The sequence below is a fragment of the Zosterops lateralis genome, assembly GCF_965231275.1.
Source record: "Zosterops lateralis genome assembly, chromosome: 4".
NCBI classification, from domain to species: Eukaryota; Metazoa; Chordata; class Aves; order Passeriformes; family Zosteropidae; genus Zosterops; species Zosterops lateralis.
This window is the reverse complement of record NC_139765.1, coordinates 67,581,181-67,601,792: the sequence shown is the minus strand read 5'-3', so window position 1 is coordinate 67,601,792 and position 20,612 is coordinate 67,581,181. Positions and strand designations below refer to the sequence as shown.

Sequence of the window (20,612 nt, the reverse complement as noted above, 5' to 3'; positions counted from 1 at the left end):
CAATCAATGCTGACACTTTAATGGCATTTTTATTTACGTTTGACATCCCCTGTTACTTGTCGAGAGGGTTAACTTGTGACCTGATCTGACTGCTAGTCCTCATCTCTGGAAATGATCCAAACCCAAGCAGGAATGAAGGGGAAAAAACTCACAAATATACAACCTTTTTGGGTTTTGTACCCAGTGAGAGCATTTTGGGTTGCATTTGGACTTTGCATTTGGGAAGGGGTTTTTTTGTTTTCTTTGCAGGATAAACAAAATTCTCACAAAACTTACAAGGAGAACAAAATGTTTTACTTTTTTCTTTTTTGAGGAAGACAAAGGGGGAAACAGGAAGAAAATTCCATTTTTTTCATCAAGCAACAAAAATACCAGCCAAAAGAAAAAGATATTCAACACTGTTTGGAAAATCTGTAAGAATAGCAAAGGTGTTACTATATTACTTATACTTTCTCATCTTTATACAAACACTTATAAAACATGAATGAATAACAGAGGGAATATTTTTCTTAACAAAAAAATTAAAACACAAGCTTTTAATACCTATCCCAGGAAAACCGGTTCATTTATTTAAACAGTAGTTTAGAAACCAGAAAATAAAACAATAAAAAAGTAGTTTACTTTTCTATGAATTTAAATTTTGGAGTTAAAAATCTCTTGATGGCTTCTAGGGAAGCCTAAGTTCTGTAGCAATTCTCAGGAAACAGCATTGCTGACTCCAGCAGAAAACAATTCAAATTGTGGTGATGTGGGAGGCAGAGCCTTTGAAACCAGTGGAGCTTGTGGAGGAGTCAGAATCTTAAGAAATGCCAATATTATTTCAAGACAGAAAAAAAAAATATTACCAAACGGAGCAAAACTGGAAGTTAATGAGAGTCAGTTTCATTGTTCTGCTTGGACTGAAGCTCACATTTGAAAGCTGATATGGGCTTTTCCAAGTGCAGGGATAGTTTCAAGCATTAACATTATCAGCCATGGATACTGATACCTAAACCCAGACTGCTTGAGCAGAAGTCAGTTTGTAAATGCCTAATAAAGGATATGATGGACTTTTCTTTTTTGTGAGATAACGAAGAAACAGGTTTTACTTCATATTTTAAGAAATTAGACTATATCAAATGTGTAATAAAAATATTTTCTATAGGATTTTAAAATATATACATATATAAACTACCTAAATTTTTAATGCCCTGTTGATATTGATGTGGTCTCTACAGGTTTTAAGTGTGACTAAGTGAGGCTGCCCAGCAACCTCCATTATACCTCAAACAGTGACTACCAAACTTGAAGCTTTGTCCACACTGTAACTTAAACCTGCTTGAGAATGGGATCTGAAATTGCCTGCTGGGCCTGATCCAACACCCACTCATAGGCTAAGTCCACTCCTGACTGCAGGATTAGGTCTTAGACACAATCCCAAAATGATGTGGTTTCCAACCCAGTTGGCTGACCAATGATAAAGGCACCTGAGGGAGTTACGGAGAGCCTTGAGGCACTTCTTGGAAAAAGAAAAGTTGTTATATATTTGATTTAGAATATTTAAGGATATATAGGAACAGTCCTAAGACAATTTGGGCACATCTATATTTCGTGCTGAAGAGAGGCGCAAACTGCCTGAGTCTTGGATACAGCCTATGCCCAGGCACTGGATGTAGACTTCAGCCAAGCTCAAGCAAGGTTGAGAGCCTGTGGGAGATAAGGGAGTGAAGGGCTTTCATGTCTTCATCCTTCCCACCACATCCATCTCTAGATCCCAAGCCACATTTGCCCAGCCCATGAGGAGGAGGTAAACTGGCAGGAAGAGCTCCTGTGTCAAGTGCCTGCACAGGCCCAGAGGGTTAGGCTGGCACTTCCATCAAAGACAACCTGGAGGTGGTGGAGGTGGAGGTGGGTGAGGGAGGAGAAGCACAGCTGACAGTCTGGCCCTGTGTCCACTGAGAACAGCGAGGACATGGCTTTGGGCTGTGCCAAATCCAGCTGGCATTCCTGTTTAAGCTGGCACTGTGTCTAAAGTTCAGATTCATTCTCCATGCAAGGTTTGAAGCACAGTGTAGACAAGGTGTGAGGGCCAGACCCTGATCTAATGCAGACAAAATTCGCCACTACCACTGGCCTGAGCACTTACCCTTGCATTATACTTTAAGGTAGGTACCGTGGGAGTTCTCCTGCTTCAGAGAGTTAATATAGGGGATTTGGCCACCTGCAGAGGAAAGTTTCTCGCTGAGCTTTCTGTTCACCAGCTCCATGTGCCTGGAGTTTTTCCTGGCTTGCCGGAGAGACCTCTTGACTTTCTTCACTCGATCCCGCAGCTGCTTGTTGCGTTTCTCCAGCGTCACCACTTTCTGCTGCAGCTTCTTCACTCTGTCCTCCTCCTCAAACAGGGCCTTCTGCACCGAGGAGCACATGAGCTGTGGGGACAGCAGCAGGTAAACTTCACACAAAAAGCTATCATTCATACCAAGGGTTAATTCAGGCATTGCAGAAAATACAACTTTCCAAAAGCAGAATGCTTTTTTGGGGGGAGGTTTTGCTTTGTTTTTATATCTTTTCAAAATCAGAATGCTTTTTTGGGGGAACTTTTGCTTTGTTTTTTATATATTTTTAAGTAGAATTCTCACTTTCACTTATGGCTTTAGTTAGGACCCAAAAATGTAGGTTTTAATAATAATAGTGATTCAAAATTACTTTTATGAACTGCTTTGTCAGACCTGTCCAGTGCACTGAGGCTACACTGAGTTTCTGGAGAAAGGCTGCCCTAATTCCGGTACTAAAGTGGAGGTCAAGAGGTGTCACTTTTGGAAAACTCTAGTTTTGATTCAGCTTAGCAGCCCTTCAGAAACCCCAAACTCTGATGAGAGTCTGCCCTTTGCTCTTTATGTCAACATGTGAAATAAGGACAGCACCTGCCAAACACAGAACTGGTTATTTTGCCTTTCCAAGAACAGAGGTGTCTTAAACACCTCATTATATTGGTTTGTTTAAGACAAAACCCTAGAGGGTAAGATCTCAGCAGTCCCTAGGAGCATCCACGGTCCCATAACTTTAACAGAAGTTATTCTTTAGGGGATCATTGCCTGAAAACTGCCTCTCCCATTCTACCCTATACAACTTACTGCAATATTGCCCCCAGAAGGGACATCAAGTTCCAGACATTCACTCATGCCAGTGCCTCTTAGATAGGACATAAACAAGAGAGACAGTTTCAAAGGTGCTGTCCCCAAGGCATCACTAGAAGAACAGCTCACAGGTCATTTTCAAATCCACTGGGTTGGGTGATGGTACAATTGCAAAACGTTTGTTGGACAAGTGTTCATCTTCTACCACCTCATCCTAGGATGACTCAAAAGATCTCTCTTGTCTCATGGATACATGAGATACATGGATACACTCGTTTCCTGTTTGTAGGTGCAGCAACAGCAGTGGGATGACAAACACCAGCTACAAGGGCTGCTGAGTAGTTTCAGTGCAAAGGAGTTCAGTTCCCAACACACAGCCTCCATTGGGATGGGATTCAGCTGCCTTCTCTTAAGCAGCTTAAAGTGAGACTCAGGTCTGGGCTCCTCTCGTTGCATCTCCCCTGTAATGTCTGCAGAGAGAGACACCCTTCCAGGGGCTGATTTGCACCTCCTAGGGCAGAGGGAAGAATCACCCTCTGAACAACCCTCTCCTTTTACTGACCACAAAGACACCAGGTTCCAATTTTTTTTCTACCCAGAACACATTTTCCAGGCAGAAAAAGAGAAGGTACCTGGAACTCAAGGACAACTCCACCAAAAAGTGTCTGATTTAGAAGATCCACATCAAAATCAATTCCACCTTAGGTGCCTCCTGCTTTTTTTTTTTTCTTCCTACAAAAAATACCCTGAGATATTTTATTGTGCATGTGGAACTTTCATGTTGCTGCTGCACTGTGAGGACAGGCAATGTATTCTGTTGGATTTATCTACTAAATATGTCTAGAAATTTTTCTATGTGTGTCAAGCACTCCTGGAGTCTGGACGGGCTTTCTCTGGCAGAACATTTGGAACAGACAGGGAATCTAAATAAACAAGTAAATCCTGACTGTGATGATGAAGGATTACATGTTTCTTTCCATCTTACTTTGTAGTATTTTCAACAACTGAAAGTTGGGGAGGGAGCCTGCCTTGATGAATAACATTTCATTTGCTTTGGAAACCCCCAGCAGTGGGAAACCATGGCCAGTCAACACAAACACAGTAACTGCTCCCACTCCCTTGGAAGCTCTTGTTCCTTGTGCAAAAGCTCTGCAGGGTTTTGCTATATGGCAAATTCTTGCCCCAAGTGTTCTCTCACTAGGGCTCTTTTATAAATGCATGCTAGTGAGATGGGGAGCTCACAGATAGAGGGCCAGAAGTTGTGTTGAAAAGGAGAGAGTTTGGTTTTGATCACAGTTCATTCCAAGTGCTCTTTGAAAACAGCCAGCACATCTTGGCTTTTGTGTCTGCCAAACCCTTGCAAAACCTCAAGCAGAACACTTCTTGAATTTAAATACCTATGAAGGAGGACACTGAGTTAGGGAAATATGTTTGTTGGGAAGACATGAGGTGGAAACTCTTCTTCATGAGGGATTTCCTGGATTTTCCGTGGATGCAGTGATAGGCATGGCCTATGCCAGACTCCAGTGCAGAGGAACAAACACTTCATGCAGCTGAAGTGGGAGGTTGTGTGAACCCAACTGCATTTCATCTGTCTGGGCTGGCTGAGGGGGAATAGCAGATATCAGGGATAATATTATCCTCATCCCAGAGAACTCCCAAAAGTTTTGAGGTTGGTCCTTTGTCAGCAGAGGTAGACCTGCTGTACAGAGCCACTCAGAAACTTCTCAAACACCATCTAAAAGCTAACCAGCTGATTTGCTTATACTGTTTTTTACAGTCCTCACTCTCCAGTCTGAAACACACACTTTAGTGCTTAAATTATCTGGAGATATCCAGAGACATCACGGGAACAGCACAGTTCTAAAAAACTGAGGTATTATCTGACATGCACAGCTTTGTTTGCCAACAGGGTTGGTGATAAGAAGAGCTCAGCTTGATAACTGGATGCCTGCCTGCAACTGCAGGACTACCTGCTGCAAAATAAACACTTTGTTCCTTCCACATGGGGAAAAATAACGAGGTGGAGTCCTCTCATTCTCACTGGCTGATTACAAACAGCATTTTTCACAGGAGTCTAAAGTGGGGATGATGGGGATGATGGTGTTTAAGTATGAGCACTGTCCTGCCCTTGCTGTTACTGCTGGGCCTGTGAATCACCTGGCTGCAATCAAGTTATCCTTAAACTGGTGCTGAGAACTGTGTGACTGTGACAGCTCTGAGCTCAGCACAGCCTGGATAACCAACCCAGCTGCTGAACAAGCTGGTGAGAAGTTTACCAGTCCAAATTGCTACTTTGATTATTGGGAAATGAAGAGAAGGAGTAGGAAATGACTCCTTAGGCAAATCTTATAGGTAATTTTCCAAATTGCCTTCAAAATTTGGATTCCCTAATGACCCATAATTCAGAAGAGTTGTTTGGTCTGAAGATCTCTCTGCATGTCTGCTTGTTCCACAGTTTTGTTAGGAAGGCATCCTCAGCAGTGGTACACTCAGGTTCAGAGCAGTACCAGGAGATGTGATGAGAAAGATGGCACAAGAACCATATGGATCCTGAGGATTTATCCCAGCCAGCCTACAGCTGTGAAAGTGCATATTAAATATATTTGAGTATTTGTCTGAGAGACTGTATCACAAATATACAGAATTTAAAGTTTCATCATATCCAGGATATATACAAAATGTGCCAAAGAAATCAGCACTGTATTAAATATAATAGAATCAGAATTATTGAGTGATTCTGATCATCCAGGCCAATCATTAACCTAACAAACTGATTTTGGAGCATCACATTATAGGCATGCAAACCCCTTCCCAAACGCCCTGAACTGATATATATATATATATATATACAATTATTTTATTGACAGTCACATACCTGCCTTCTACAAGCTTGATTTGAATGGCACAGTGGATAAAGGTGCCACGAATAAGGGTGTGATGGTAGTGTTCATCCACCACAAAATGTCCATAAGTGCTTGAAGTTAATGTTACAGAGCTCAAGTCACTCAAAACCCAGCAGTGGCACCCAAGTCTTGCCCTTCACCTGCCCAAGGGGGAGGTGTTGAGTCCCAGCTGTCTCCTCATGCATGCTCCTTATGGGAACACTGCTAAAAACCACTGGAGTTCCACTACCTAGAAGTCTTTCCTCTGGGAATGAGAGTGTTGCATGGAAAGAAAGACAAGGAATCAAAGGATAGTGGGAGAGGTCTGGCAGAGGGGAGTATTGGGTTTGGGATGGAGTGACTTAACCTCCAGTTACTGGGATTTTTCAGCCAAGACCAACACTTGTGCTGAAGTGTGGAAAAGTCCCTGTCAGCACTGTTAAAGCATCATGTAGGGTGAAGTGGTGAGGGTATGGAAGTGCTGAGTTAAACCACTTTTGCCTGCTGCAAGAACAGCATTTTAGGGGTACGGAATTGGGGTCCCAAGCATTTGCATTAATGGAGATGAGCTGGGATTTCACCCTAGAACTTCATATGGATCAGCAAGATTCATAGGACCAGGACGGAGAAAGAAATTGTTGTTACCTGTTGTTGTTACCTTGCTGGATGCTGGGTCAGCATTTGTCACAGGAAATGTAATGTTTGTAGTACAACTCTCCAGTTAATTCAAAATATTAGAGATGGGGATTTCTTTGGGGTATGAAACACTGCCTACAGGAAGCCTCTGCCAGGCTACACTCACCCTGAGGTGTCTCAGCACTGTTTTTCTTCCTCATTTCACTCCCCACTAAAAGCAGATTTTCTCTTTATGTTCCTTAGATGCAGCTAGTCAAGGGAAGTAATTTTTCCCAACAGTCATCAGAGAGGAATGGCCATATCCTAGAGGAGATATCTTGCCTACCTTAGACACCTCTCTTCAGTGGACCACCTTTGGAGACTCCCGCCTAGATAACTGTCTCAGACTGGGACGGATCTCACCTTGAGTCCCATCAAATGGCATCTGAATGGCACTGACTTCCCAGGGCAGGCTGCAAGGGCAGGATACAGATCATTTTCTTGGAGTTTGGATAAACTTGCCCTGGAAACAGACCCAAATCCATGTCCATGGGCACTTGGGGGGCTTTAAAAAGAGCATTGTTCTGAGCTGCATCAAACCACTGCTTGGTGTGGAGGTATCTGAGCTGCTGGTGGTTCTCATCTGCAGAGGCTGCTGTTGGCATCCATTTCAAAACCCCAAACTTCCCCTTCAAACTCACAGCCCCTACACCCCTGCTCTGGCTGGGGGTGGTTTTACAGGATGGAGGGTCATTATGGGGCGTTTGAGAACTGGTGAAAAGAGCCTCAGCCATATGGAGGTACCTGAAGGGAGGTCCCTGGCCCCAAAACACCTAGAGCTTGTCCTGAGGCATTGCCTTCCCCTGGCACTTGGAGCCCTGAGGCCTGAGATGCTGCTGAGAGGAGGGAAACAAAGATACCAAGTGACAGTCACACCAAGTCACCTCTGCCAGGACTGGAAGTGGGGATGGGAATATGTCCTCACAGTCACTGCCAGTGCCCAGAAAGGGATCAACACCTTATTCCTTATACAAGTGAAGGAAAAAAAGTCAATGGTTTAGTGAGTATAGAAACCACACTAATCAAGAAGACAAGAAAGGGGGAAAAAAAGGTGTAGGGTATGATCCAGGCTGCCTACCACAGGCACCTCACTCGTGCCAAGTGAGCAGATAAGTCAGCCCTGACAGTAAATCCCTAAATTCCTTGCCCAGGCACTGGGAGACAGAAGGTCTCCGGGAAGAGAAAAATAAATCAAGAGGGTACGACCTCACCCTGGGGCACATCCAAGTTCCTTTCCCCTGCTCACTGACCACGCAGTCACAGCAAGGGAGGCACAGGGAACCGCTGCTTGTCCCCGGCGCTCCCGCCTGGCTCCTCTGAACGCCTTCCTCCCAGAGATTCGCCCTGGATCCCGCAGGAATGCGGTGGTGAGGTGGGAGGGGAGCTGCAGGGAAGTCTCGGACTAAGCTGTTTAGCAGGAGCAGCTGAACTGCTCCTGCTCCTCGGCTGAGCTCGGTGCTCATCCCCCCTGCCCCATCCCTGGTGCCTGCTGCATTCCCAGGAGCTTCCCAGCAATGTGCACCTGCCTGTAGGAGCATCCATGGATGGCAGGGAGAAGGAATTCTGCAGACCTGAGATATTCTAGAAACACATGGGTTTATTGCAAGGGTTGTGGGTAAAGAGGGCTTTGCTTTCAGCCACCAGCCTGGGCTGAAGTGAAGCCCCAAAGAGAGAGGGAGAGAGAGGGTATGAGTAAGGAAGGTAAAAAAGCTAAGAGGGGTAAGAGAGGGGTAAGAGAGAGGTAAGAGAGAGGTAAGAGAGAGGTAAGAGCAAGAGAGTGAGGACCTTGTTACAATACATTATATCTCCTTTTGTGTTGAATATTCTAATTTACAGTGATCAACTGGCGCAAGATACAAAACCTACAAACTTTGCATGCAGCCTATAAGAACTACTACTATATTACTATATCATTTTATATTCTAAACTCTAAAGATTACTTTTCTTATCTACTTTTTTCCCTGATGCCTTGGCAGTGTGGAGAGGGGCTACATTCTTGTGTCCTTTTGTTTTCTGTCCTTCAGCCTAACTCCAGCTAATCACCATCTTCCTGCCTGCCATGATCACATCTCAAAGCTGGCTTTCATTTCTATTTCACTCATAAGTTTTACATCTCCAGTATTTCTCACCAGGCAATCATATCCACAAGCCCTTCCTGTCCCATCTTTCCCAACAGCAGCTGAACTCCTGCTCCTCGGCTGAGCTCGGTGCTCATCCCCCCTGTCCCATCCCTGGTGCCTGCTGCATTCCCAGGAGCTTCCCAGCCATGTGCACCTGCTGAGATGGGTCAGGGCTGGGGAAGCAGAGAATCTTGGAGCTCTCACAGGGGTTTACCAACCCTGCCAGCTCTTTGCTGAGACTCACACCACCCTCCTCGGACTCCCTCCTCCAAAACCTCTCAGGGTGGCCCATGGAACAAGGACCCGTGGGGTGGCACATGCCTCCAGAGTGTACCAAAGCAGAGACAGCAGCCAGGACACCACTCCTGGCTCTCCACCCCTGTCACAGGGGATGTGCAGAGCTCATTGCAAGGACAGGGAGCTGACAGGCTCTGCAGCACCGCTGGTTGCAAGGCAGCAACACAACCCAAGCAAATGCAGCGCCTGCCTTTGTTCCTTGTAAGGACCACACATGGCTGGTGGGTATTCCCAATACACCTCTGTCCTGTTCCTGGTCAGGAGCACACAGTGCAGGTCTGGGTTGAGCTGCTCAGTTATAGGTAAATGATCCTGAATGCTAAAAGGCACTACCCAGCTGAGCTTAAAGGAAAATGTTTTGAGGAAGGACAAACAAAATCTTTTCTCCATGGTTTTAACAAGCAAATACTTGTTTAAGTCTACCTTACAAGGCAGGCTGCTTCAGGGATTTCTGCATTTTGCTCTGCCTGGATGCTGAAAATCTCCAAATTACAGTCACTTCTTCTCTTCCTAATTTTTATTTTTTTGTCTCAGAGATGATTGCAGTTTCAGCAGGGCTTCAAAAGTCTCTGTAAGAGGCTTTTTTTCCCAACAATATGTACAGAACCTTTCCATTACCACAGCTACTAAAGTTACCAAAAGTTGCTATCCACTTTAATTTTCAACTCAGCTTTTTCCCACCTAGTATTACTATTGTCACAACAAAACCAATTAGGTTAAATGTGCCTAAAACTACTTTGCCAATATACCTTACTACCCCAAGTGTATTGTTCTCTGACTGAACGTTGCTGTGTGACCATGGTTCCATCTAAACTTGTTTTACTTGGCTTGTATTTCAATAGGATTAGATCACCATTCCCCCCACACATACACACAGAGAACTAATTAAATACCAAGGAAGGGATAAAACCAGCAAGACCCAAAATCAAAGTGCATTGTGCCCCTTCTTCTCACTGGTGGGAACTCAGGGAAAGGAGAAACTGCTGATCAGAGCAGCACAGTATCTTATGATTTGCTCCTATTTATTGAAATGTTTGAATGAACTGACCTTTACCTTGTGTTACAACAGCTTCTAGAAACCTCCTTTATTTTAGTGGTCCTGTCAAGTGGGGAACATATACCTTGTAGCACAGTAGCAGTGAGGGAAGCACAGTATATCCAAATATACCATCCCCAGATCCAGCTGAAGCTGAGAACCAGCATCAGATGGTGAAGAAAAATATTTATCTTTACCAGTATTAATTTGCATGAGAAAAACACTGATTTAAAGTAGCATTATACCTGGTTTGGGGTCTTTACATTAAGTATGATTTACTTCAGTCTAATGTATTACAACTTGTAGGGTTCCCTGGGAGTCCTGACAGAAGTGACTGATGTTTTGGTGTGGCAGGTGCTGCAGGGATGTCTGTAAGCTGAGGTTTACTTAAACATGGATGTAAGGGGTACAAAAGAACAGGTGGGAGACATGGGCTCTGGGAGAACAGGGGACACAGGGAAACATGGTTGATTAAGGTCTTAAGGAATTTAGGACCTCCCAGGGGTAAGGCCAGGCCAGACCTCCCTGTACCCCTCAGCAGGTTCAGAGTGCAAATGCTCAAAGCCCACATCCTCTGTCACTGAGGAGAGAACTGGAATCAGTAAATATATAATAAAATAAATTTTATGTATAATATGAAGGGAACCTTTGTTTCTTTGTCACCTATAAGTCAAAAGAGAGAAGCCAAGCAAATCCCAGCAGGCTGTGGGTGGGTATTGGCAAGTGGCCACAGCATGACTGCAATGCACTAAATGCTGCCTCTCAAAGAGAGCAAAGAAATGGATATTTACTGTAATTCGAGGCCATGTCTCCTCCCCAGAAAATATATCATACCCAAGGGCATCTGCATGCACAGGGGGAGAACCCATGCTGAGAAAGGCAAATGTTTAAAGTTAATGCAACATCTATAAAAGTCAAGTTCCCCTATAAATCCCTCTGCTCTGGATGTGTTGGCTTCACACTGCCCACAAGCTGCTGCAGCTCAGCTGCTTTTACAAACAGATAGGATTTCCTTGGCTGAAGGCTCAGCTGGAAGCCCTGAGCATGCCCTGCTGCTGTGCACAGCTTCTGGATTTCAAAGAGAAATTGCAGGTGCCCCAGGGCAACCTGCTGCCCTACAGTGCCACTGGGGAGGGGGAATGTTCACATCTCTCCTGAACATCCATAGGAACGTCTAGAGACATCTCACTTCATTTTCTCAGTCTATTTGGGTCCAGAAGAGCAGGGGGAGTGAAAAGGCCACACTCAGACTTGTATTTATCTGTGTTTGGTGGGTCCCTTGTGGTAATCTTTGCATCACCCTGCTAAAATATATAACCTCAGTCCTGGGTAGGAAACATTGGCTTTCTGATCTTTTTCTACAATTTTTACAGAGACAGAAATTCCTCTGGAGGATGAGTCAGAGGAACTAATTTAGAGCAGGGAATCAGGCACTAAAACTGAGTTGAATAGTAGGAGACAACTCCAACACGGTGCTTACGCACACGGTGGAGACGCCCCTGTCACGGCAGGAGCAGGACAAGAGGCTCTAATGAAGCTTTTCCCTGCAAGCAGAAAGGGATTTGTGAAACCTGCATGGAAATGACGACAGCAGCATTGAAGTCAGGCTGGGTGAAACACACGGGCTTGACAAAGGGCATCTCCATCTGTTCCTGAGCTGCTCTGCCAGCCCAGAGCAAAGAGGAGACCTCAGCAAGGAGCTGTTTGCTGTGCCCCGTGCCAGCAGCCTCGGGGGAGGTGACCCAGCCAGAGGGGCTGAGGACCAGGTCCAGCCCTCATTCAAGCACAGAACTGCCACAGGTTTCCACGGCGTGAAGTGGAAAAGCCTTGGCGAGGTTGAAGAAGCAAAGATAAAGGGCAGGAAACACAAACATCTGCAATCTGCAGGCTCTCTCTGACTAATGTCAGTCCTGAAAAAGGGACCAAATGCCTAAGAGACTAATCAGCAGCTCTGAACAACAAGCTCCAAGCACTAACATCTGGCTGACGGGAGCTCACTGCTGCTCACAGATATTTCTGTCCCACCAGGCAGCCCAGAGCAGCCTGTCCACAGCTCCGGCTGCTGCGTGGGCTGTAAATCCTGAAAGGGCCCCAGACCACCCTGGGTGAGATAAATGGGCAACAGGCTGTTCTGAAGATGGCAGGATTTGGTAAATAGGCAGTTTTCAAGGTGGGAAGATGTGGTATTTAGGGTACCACCCTCCTGCTTCCATGTGCTCGGATGGCCCAAAGCATTCAGGGCATTTAATGACTGCTTCTATAGGAGACAAAAGCTGTTTTCACTCCAGTACAATTCCTCAGATCAGGTTCTATTCCTGAGAGCCAGTATTTCAATTCTCAACAGAAATAAAGGGTCAGAGAAATACAAGGTCATATTTGAAAACCAATGTCGTATTTAGTGGCCAAAATCTTTCCCTGCTGCTTTGCTGGCTTTCATACAGACACAGGAGCACCAGAAACTCCCACCGTGTGCTGCACAACTTACTGCCTTATACAGGGAAAAGCTTTTCACACAGGACTGGCTACAATGCCCTTGGAAAATAAGGTTATAAGGGAATCATGAGTCAGGCCTCCCCATACACACAAGGCTGGAGCACTCTTTCCAGCCTGATTTCAGGAGGAGGATTGCAGCCACAGTTACACAGGACAAAATGCTCACAGGACTGGTGGATGCCCTGTGGCGAACTCTTCCCTGCAAGCATCTAAATTATAGAGCACACACCCCACTGCTGGTTAATGTTGCAGTGGTGGCTCTCAACTGTTTAATCCTATGTTAATAATTGTGCTGGAGAGAGATAATTACATAGCAAGTGCCACACCACTGCACAGTGAGCACATGGTGATACCTTTGAGCTACAGTTCAATCATGCATTGCCTTGGGGTTTGGCTCTTTTGTGAATAACTGCACTGAGGTCTGAAAAATCTCATAGTATCCTGCTGTTATGTCTTTTTACCTGTAAAATCTGTTATTGTTCCTGGCCAAAATACTTAGGGCTAGGCAGCAAATGCATCCCCCTGTAAGTTCAGTGTTACTGTTTGTGCATGCACGGGCTTTAAACGTGATTATGAAATTAATTTTCTCTATCAGTCCAAAATTCTTCTGTGGAATTTGTTATTCTTTTCCCATATTTCTCTGACACAGAAGTTATCTGTACTTTCACCAGCTTTGTATTGCATCACTGTAGCAACAGCGAGGGCCAGGGAAGGGACAGCCTTGAGGAGCAGATGATCTGGATTGCCTCACACCCCTCCTGCAGCAGCAATCACAGTACCCACACCAGTCACCATCCACACAACTCCACAAAAATTGCCTAACATCACAGAATTAAAAAAAAAAAAAAAAAAAAAAAAAAAAAAAGCAAACCCACCTTAAAGAACTCAGGACCTGGGCTCCAGTCTAGTCCCACAATTAGGATACTCGATCTGTCTTTTGACAATGATAATGCTGGAAGAACAAAATCTCTATCACTCTGAGCTGTGTTATCTGAACAGCTCGTTCTCATTAAGCAGCATGTGCACTTCACATCTCATCAAAGAGGACACATAAAATGCTCTTCCTAATCAGAGGAATGGAACTTGGGGTCTCCACTACAGTGAGGGCAATAAACAATTAGGGGGGAGTAGGTCCACTAAATAGCTTCACCGTGCTTCAATTCCCTGTCTCCAAAAATAGAGATTACAGAACATCTGTGATTTATAGAGTTCCTGAGTCATTATAATCTAATCCAGAAAGGTCTATATTTAAAGCCTGAAGAGTGTGTATGGGACAGGAGCAATAGCAGAGCCAAGATCATGGGCAGATCTTCACTTGCATGCAGAATGGCCACAGAGATTCTCTGTGCAAATTCAGAGCATGAGCCCAGAAACCAGATTTTTCCTTAGGTGCTGGTAGGCATTGCCCAGTCTCCTACAATCTGGAAACATATTGTTCAATAAAGATCCTGGACAAATTACCCATCTTTGGACCATGTGACTGATTAGACTTTCAATATTGAGGGATTTAGTCAATATAAGTTTGCAATATAAAATTTGTATCTTTCTGTGCCACTGATCAAGGCATTTAAGTCCACATTATCCAAGGAGGGGAAAATCCTGGCTTTGTGAACATGGTTTAGATATGGCTCAGATACATGAGCAATGTCCATGGTACCAAGACCAAGGTTTCAAATGTGACCAAAGTGACAATTTATAGCAACTGCCTTTATTGGGCCATGGAAAACAAAGCAAACCATTCCTTAGGTACCATTCACCAACAAAATGGGTGTGAGTGGTTAGGTAACAACATAGTAATGGTCATTCCTCTTATTATGCTGGATTAAGGGTCAGTAAATGAGCAGAAAAGCCAGCAGAAGAATACACAAAGGGTTTTTACAGGAATAGAAGAACACTTTTATTCTCACTCACGACCTAGGTCAGAAATTAGTGGGAGTGTGAGCTAATCTGGAAGAGCACAGCAAGAACGTGGCACCAAGCCACTGGAGGGAATGGTAAAGACCCTTTCCTGCAGGTATTTGAGGCCTCCCTTCATCAGCCAGATGTGGTTTAGGGTTAGTACATGTAAAGTGCAACACAAACTCAGCTGATAAGGCTGGGTGACCAATTTGTTTAATCTGAGCCCCATCCAGGTGATCTCTCAATTCTACTTTCCTCTGTTTAATTCTGTTATTAAGTACATCCCTGTACCGGCATACAGCACCTACACTTCTTGTGGCAGTCAGTGTTACTGAAACTCAATGAAACTGATGATCTATCCTGCTCTCTCCAGATATTTATGAGGCATTTCAAGTGAAGAAAAACAAAACAAAAAAATCCTAAGAAATTGCATAATTCCAAATGTTTTTCTTTCCACATTCTCCCCACCCTAGAGACTCTGCCACTTAGTAACATTTCTTTATTTAATCCCTTCCTAAAATACCCTTTTACCATTGAAACTTTGCAACTGTTTGGGAGTGGGCCGAGTTGTTTGCTGTTTTGATGGAAAGAGAGAAACTAAATTATTTCCTGGCTGAGATTTATGCGTCAAGATTTAGATTGCAGCCAGATTTTTTTAGCCAAGTTATAAAATCTGAAGATAATTCCAGCTCTCATCGTCAGTGACTTTTATGAAGCAATTCAGGATATGTGCAGGAATAAAAGGAAACTCCTCACCATGGAGGTTTTCATGAAAATGAAGAGACACATTCTTGCACAGAAGGAAAGGGCAGGAACATATGTCAGCCTAGGCAGAGCTGTCAGAAAGCAGAATCCCAGCTGATTAAAAACTCATGAACATGTTGATGAACCCATGTTTTTTAGTGCTTTGGATGCAAATTGAGAGAGAAGCAGAGATTGCACTTGCCTGTGGACAAAACAAAGCTGAGTTTTGCTTGAGACATCAGGCTTTTGGAAACTTAAGAGCAAATGCCTTTATGAGATATTGTAAAGTATCACTTGATGCTCCTGATCGCCTGAGATGATTCAGTTCAATGCTGGTCAGCTGGAAGGTATTACGGTCATGTTTTGTACCAAAAAGACGCAGAAATACCTCACTAAGTCATGGATAATGTTGTACTTCTCCACATCTTCTGTCCCATTTGTCATGCCAGACCATGATGGGCTGACCCATGTCTGGACAGTAAAATGGCCAGAGCAGGTGTCAGGTGGACAGGCTTAAATGAAAGAATAGAGAGGATGAAGAGACAAGTAACTGAAAGTTCCAGAAACCCACAGTGAGGCCTGTGTGCCTAAAACTTAACATCTCAGGCAAGACAACCCAAAAAGGCTGGGGCTGTTGGCTGCATCCTCATGAGCAAGTCAATTTGAGCAAGAGGAATGTGTCTGTAGACTGAAGCTCTAGATGTCTTTGGGGTGAGCAAACAGACAGAAGAAGGGTTCAGAAGGTTTGTGAAGGACCAGCTGTGGATCTCTCACGTTCTCATTAGGAGCTGGTGCACACCATACAGGCATCTGGAGCAGTCTGGCTGTATTTCCCCCAGGAGAAATCCACTCATGCAGCAAAACTTCTCTGTGAACTGAACTAACAGTTGTCAAGGAAAATTATGTGTCTCCTACTCACCAGACTCATTCCCTGTCATGATGGAGATTGCACTGATTTGACACATCTGGCAAATTGAGACAGCTCTTGCTCCCTCAGGTGCTTTGGCTGAGCTCTGTGGCTTGGGAAACTTCAAATAGGAGACCTCCCAACCTTTGCAATGCCTGCAATGCAACTGGTTTCACATTTGCCTCTTATCCTTCCTGATGGGCCAGCTCCAGGCTTTGGAGGGGTTTCACTGGGCTGGTGGAGGCTCCTCACAACTCAGTTGAGGACAGGAGGTGGGGATGGATGTGCAGTGCATCTCTGGGATTGTGAAAATCAGTTATAATTCAGAAACAGCAGCTTGGGGCTCCCCAGAGTCATCTCCTACCACAGCTCACTATGTTTCTCTCCTTGAAGTTCCTCTAGAAGGCTCAAGCAAAGAGGAGGCTGTCTGAGCTCTGAACTTGCCTATTTCCTGCCACTTGATGCACTGCAAATCTTTACTGGTGCTGACACCCATGCTCTCCCAAACTCCTACATCCTTTAAGAACAGTTGAACCAACAAGTGCTGGGAGAACACTGAGCCTGTGAAACCATCTTGGCTGTGTTTCAATGTGTTCTGGAAAGATCCTAATGCAACACAGACGTTCATGATATGTTTGCACTTGCAACTAAGTGCTGGCTACACTTGAGCTTGTCTGTAATGAGCTCTCTGCACAATACCACACATGAAATACAGGCAAAAAGACAGGCATATTGGATTCAGAGTTACATGGGAAGGAAGGCAGATGTCTAGCAGCAAAAAGAGCTCAGTAGGTACAAGGATATTGCCCCCCAGCTCTGCTAATCACTGTCCATGCCTTAAAGCCAGGTAAAAATTCTTTAAACACTCCAGTTCTGAAATGAGTTCCTGAGATCCAACCAGAACAGCTGTGAGGTTGGAGCTGGACTGGGTTCCACAAATGTTCGTATTCACTAAAAAATGTCAAGAAATGTGGCTGGCCTATTGTTTTTGGGGCTGGAGAGTGACAGACCAGAGAAGATGCTTTGCTACGGACTCAAGGCTGTAAGTCCAAGACTTGCTTACACGACCAGGCAGCAATTTGAACATGGCAATAGAAAGGAGAACAAAAGTAATGTGGCAGCAGCTAAAGAAGCTGCCATCTGTCCAACAGCTCATGACAGTTCAGTCATGCCTTTTCTAGTCAGTGGTGTCATTGCTGGGAAGGTGTAAACTCATGTTTTACATTCATGACTTTAATACTTAAATTTAATGAAGGCTTTTGAAAATGCATGCCACATCCTTTGATTGCTGAGGGAATAATTCCCAGGTATTTCAAAGAACTTAATTATTCAAAAGACTTTTCAGTCAATTAGAACTGATGTGTATATAACAATAAAACAGAAACACAAAAATTATAGGGATAATTCAACTTAAACATCAGTTTATTCAATTACTGGGCTCAACCCCCAAAGCTCAGGTGAAAGAAGATCTCACAAGCAATGTTCCACCTCTACCACTTCTCAAAGGAGACCAATACCCTAAACTAACAAAACTACTTTCATCCAAAAAAATTCTGAATATGGCTTCATATTTCAAACTCATTTATTACTTTACTTCCTATGTTAACTCATAGTTTGTGAGAGCTATACAAAACCACATAAAAGGGAAGAGGAAAAGGGAGGGGTGCTATAAGAGATTCTGCATTACCTGAGAAGATAGGTGTCTTCTCATGCCAACTCCCCTTGGTGGTAATTGCAGGAAGGGGTTATATACAGTTATAACTTAATTGATTCTGAGCTGAGTTTTGAATCTTGGGTGGTGACACAGTGGTTACAATTGTGGGTTGCCTGGACTTCAAAATGCAGTTAAATTACAATAAAGTTTCAGTAATGGCCATGACAAAGCAACCACAAATGAGCACTCCTCAATCTTCACCCTGTGTCTGTAATGAGTTTTACCAATACAGGCATTACAGCTCACAAGTAATTCTCACACAGCATCTGCAAAGCTTGCAGAAGATCAGAGGAAGAGGACACAGCTCTGCTCAGCTCTGAAAAATTACAATCAATTCACTGTTACAGATTGTCCATGCCTTCCAGGGCAATAGAGCATTGTGAGGCACTTTCACTCCTTATAGCCAGCTGGGTCAAGAGCTTCCTGAAGGCTACCCCAAAAATCTATCTCCCTATTTCATCAGGACAAAAAAACCCAACCCTGTAGCAGCTGTGAGAAGATGCTATTCCATCATCCCTTTCAACAGCTGCTGGACACCTCTGAGCACAGTCTGCACCAGCAGGACCAGTGTGATGCATCACCCCAGCTGGTGGCAGGTCAGCAGCGTGCTGCAGATCTCCATCTCCTTCCTGCTCCTTTTCAAACTCCACCGTGTCAGCTGAGTTGAACCAGTTTTCTGGATGCCTTCCCACTTCCTTAATACTTCAGCAAACAGCACTAAGAGTGTGAAAGGACTCAGTGCACGTCTTTGAAGGAACCCAGGCCTGACAAGCTCTTCTTGGCTGTTGCTGCTGTGTCAGAGATCTGTTTGCCTTTGTTTTCCCCTTGTTTTTAAAGCTGCTCTGTATTGTGTTTTACTGCATTTGATTTTCTCACCCAGACTCCTCAGCTAAAGCAGAAATTGGAAAGATGGTTCCTTGGACAACTTCTGACCCTGCTCTCAAGGCTGCTTCTTATTCACTCCTGTGGTTCAGATTTCTTTATAAACATGGCTGTACATGATTCCCTATGACCCACAGGGAGGAAAATCCCTGAGAATGGGCTTTGGGGAAGGAATACTGAATTGTTCATTACATGTATTGTAGTCCCAAACCCCACATTTTCTGTCAGCTAAACTAGAAAATAACATGCTGTCCAATATGAGGCAATGAGGGCAACAAGAATCAGTTCCCTTTAAACCAGATTGTATCAGACTTCCTGTATAAAATTGTTGGAAGTCATTCCTTTTGCCCACCAAATTACTTCAGCAGGTGGATAGCTTTCCTAGAAAAGAGATTCAACCTCTTTTTCAGTGATAGAAAATCCATCATGACCCCTGGCAAACTAAAGATTAATGATCTACTTCACTTCAAAAAATCACTGTATTTAGGTTGGGTTATATGGACGCAGATTGCTGCCAGTTTCAAGCTGTAGGTCAAAAAAGAAAAATATTTAAGGCGGAACAGTTCTGGCTGATTTCTGAGTCAGGAAATCCTTGCTGTAATTGCAGTCTCCCAGGTAAGACACACTTCCCCCCGTGCTCTTACCCAGACCACATCCAGGTGTTTGAGGAGGTTCTACTTTCCTCTTCAGAGGAGCACAGTGGCCTCTAGCAATGGCTAATTGCCACTCTGCTGATTGACAAAGTGCCAAAGAGTGAGTGCTGCTACCTCCATAACCAATAATTACATTTTTGTCAGGCTGCCAAGGTCCTCACACACACCTGCACACTGCCCACACAGTTGTTACGAAGAGATTTATAATAATTAATTGTAACATTCCTATCACGCATCTCCCCACCCGCTTCCAGCAGCGACATGTAAATCCAGAGATGAGCATGTCTAATTTCCTCTCCTTGTTAACCTTAGAGTAAAGCCAGTTAACAACATCTTCTGTTTGTATCCTTTGAAGCCTTTTTTTTTTTTTTTTTTTTTTTTTTTTTTTTTTTTTTTTTTTTTTTTTTTTCTGACGTCTTAATTTAATTCTAGGTGAGGAATCACACTTTTTTCTCTTCTTCTTCTTCTATTTTACTCTGGTTATTTGTTCACGCCTTCCTGACTAGTCTAGACAGCCCTACCACTTATGATTTCCCTGAGATGGATGCTTTCCAAACAGTACAGCTCTCCTCCCACAGAAAATGGGCCAAGCTTCACAAAACCAAACCTCTTCCCACGGATCACCATTTCCCCAGCTAGCAATTGACTTCCAGAACTGAAGACCTAGGAACTAAAGACCGTGCAAGATATTCATCACCTCCAGGATCCTTCCCAATTTCCAAAAGCATCTACTGTCCATGTAGCATCCCATCAATCTGCATCCCTCATTTCTACCCCCTCCCTACTTCGTGCTCACCCCTGGAACCTCCCAACCTGCTAACACTGATGAACCCCTATTGCAGTGCTTTTCTTGCTGGTCTTCATGCTGCTCGTTCTGGGAAAGCAAAAACTCCCATCGAAATTTTCCTTCTCCTGACTTGCTTCTAATCTGTTTTGCATTTTATTCTTTCATTTTCTTTTTTTTTTCCATGTTCTGTTTTTACATCCTTCTCAGTTTTCACGTTCTCTCACAGGTTGCTGGCACTATTGACATTCATCTGCACTTAATCTTCTTGGGGTTAAGTCCTACACACAAATATTTGCTTTCCCTGTTGGCACTTCCAACAGTCTAGGCAAAACTTTGAAATTTCCCTGTGGCAATAGCAGTGGGAGGTCCCAGACAGGCAGGGAAGGGGCTTTACTCCCTCTTTT

The 20,612-nt window shown here is 44.1% G+C and overlaps 1 protein-coding gene across 1 annotated transcript in view; it reads right to left on the bottom strand.

Annotated features, from left to right (window-relative positions):
* Positions 1-352: 352 nt before the first annotated feature.
* CCDC3 (coiled-coil domain containing 3) overlaps positions 353-20,612 on the bottom strand; it is a gene marked incomplete at its 5' end in the record, with an annotated part of 35,312 nt that continues 15,052 nt past the window's right edge. The window contains one exon of the mRNA XM_083860632.1: positions 353-2,408. Coding sequence (XP_083716758.1) covers positions 2,133-2,408 — 276 coding nt within the window. The 3' untranslated portion in view covers positions 353-2,132. The remainder of the gene's footprint in view (positions 2,409-20,612) is intronic.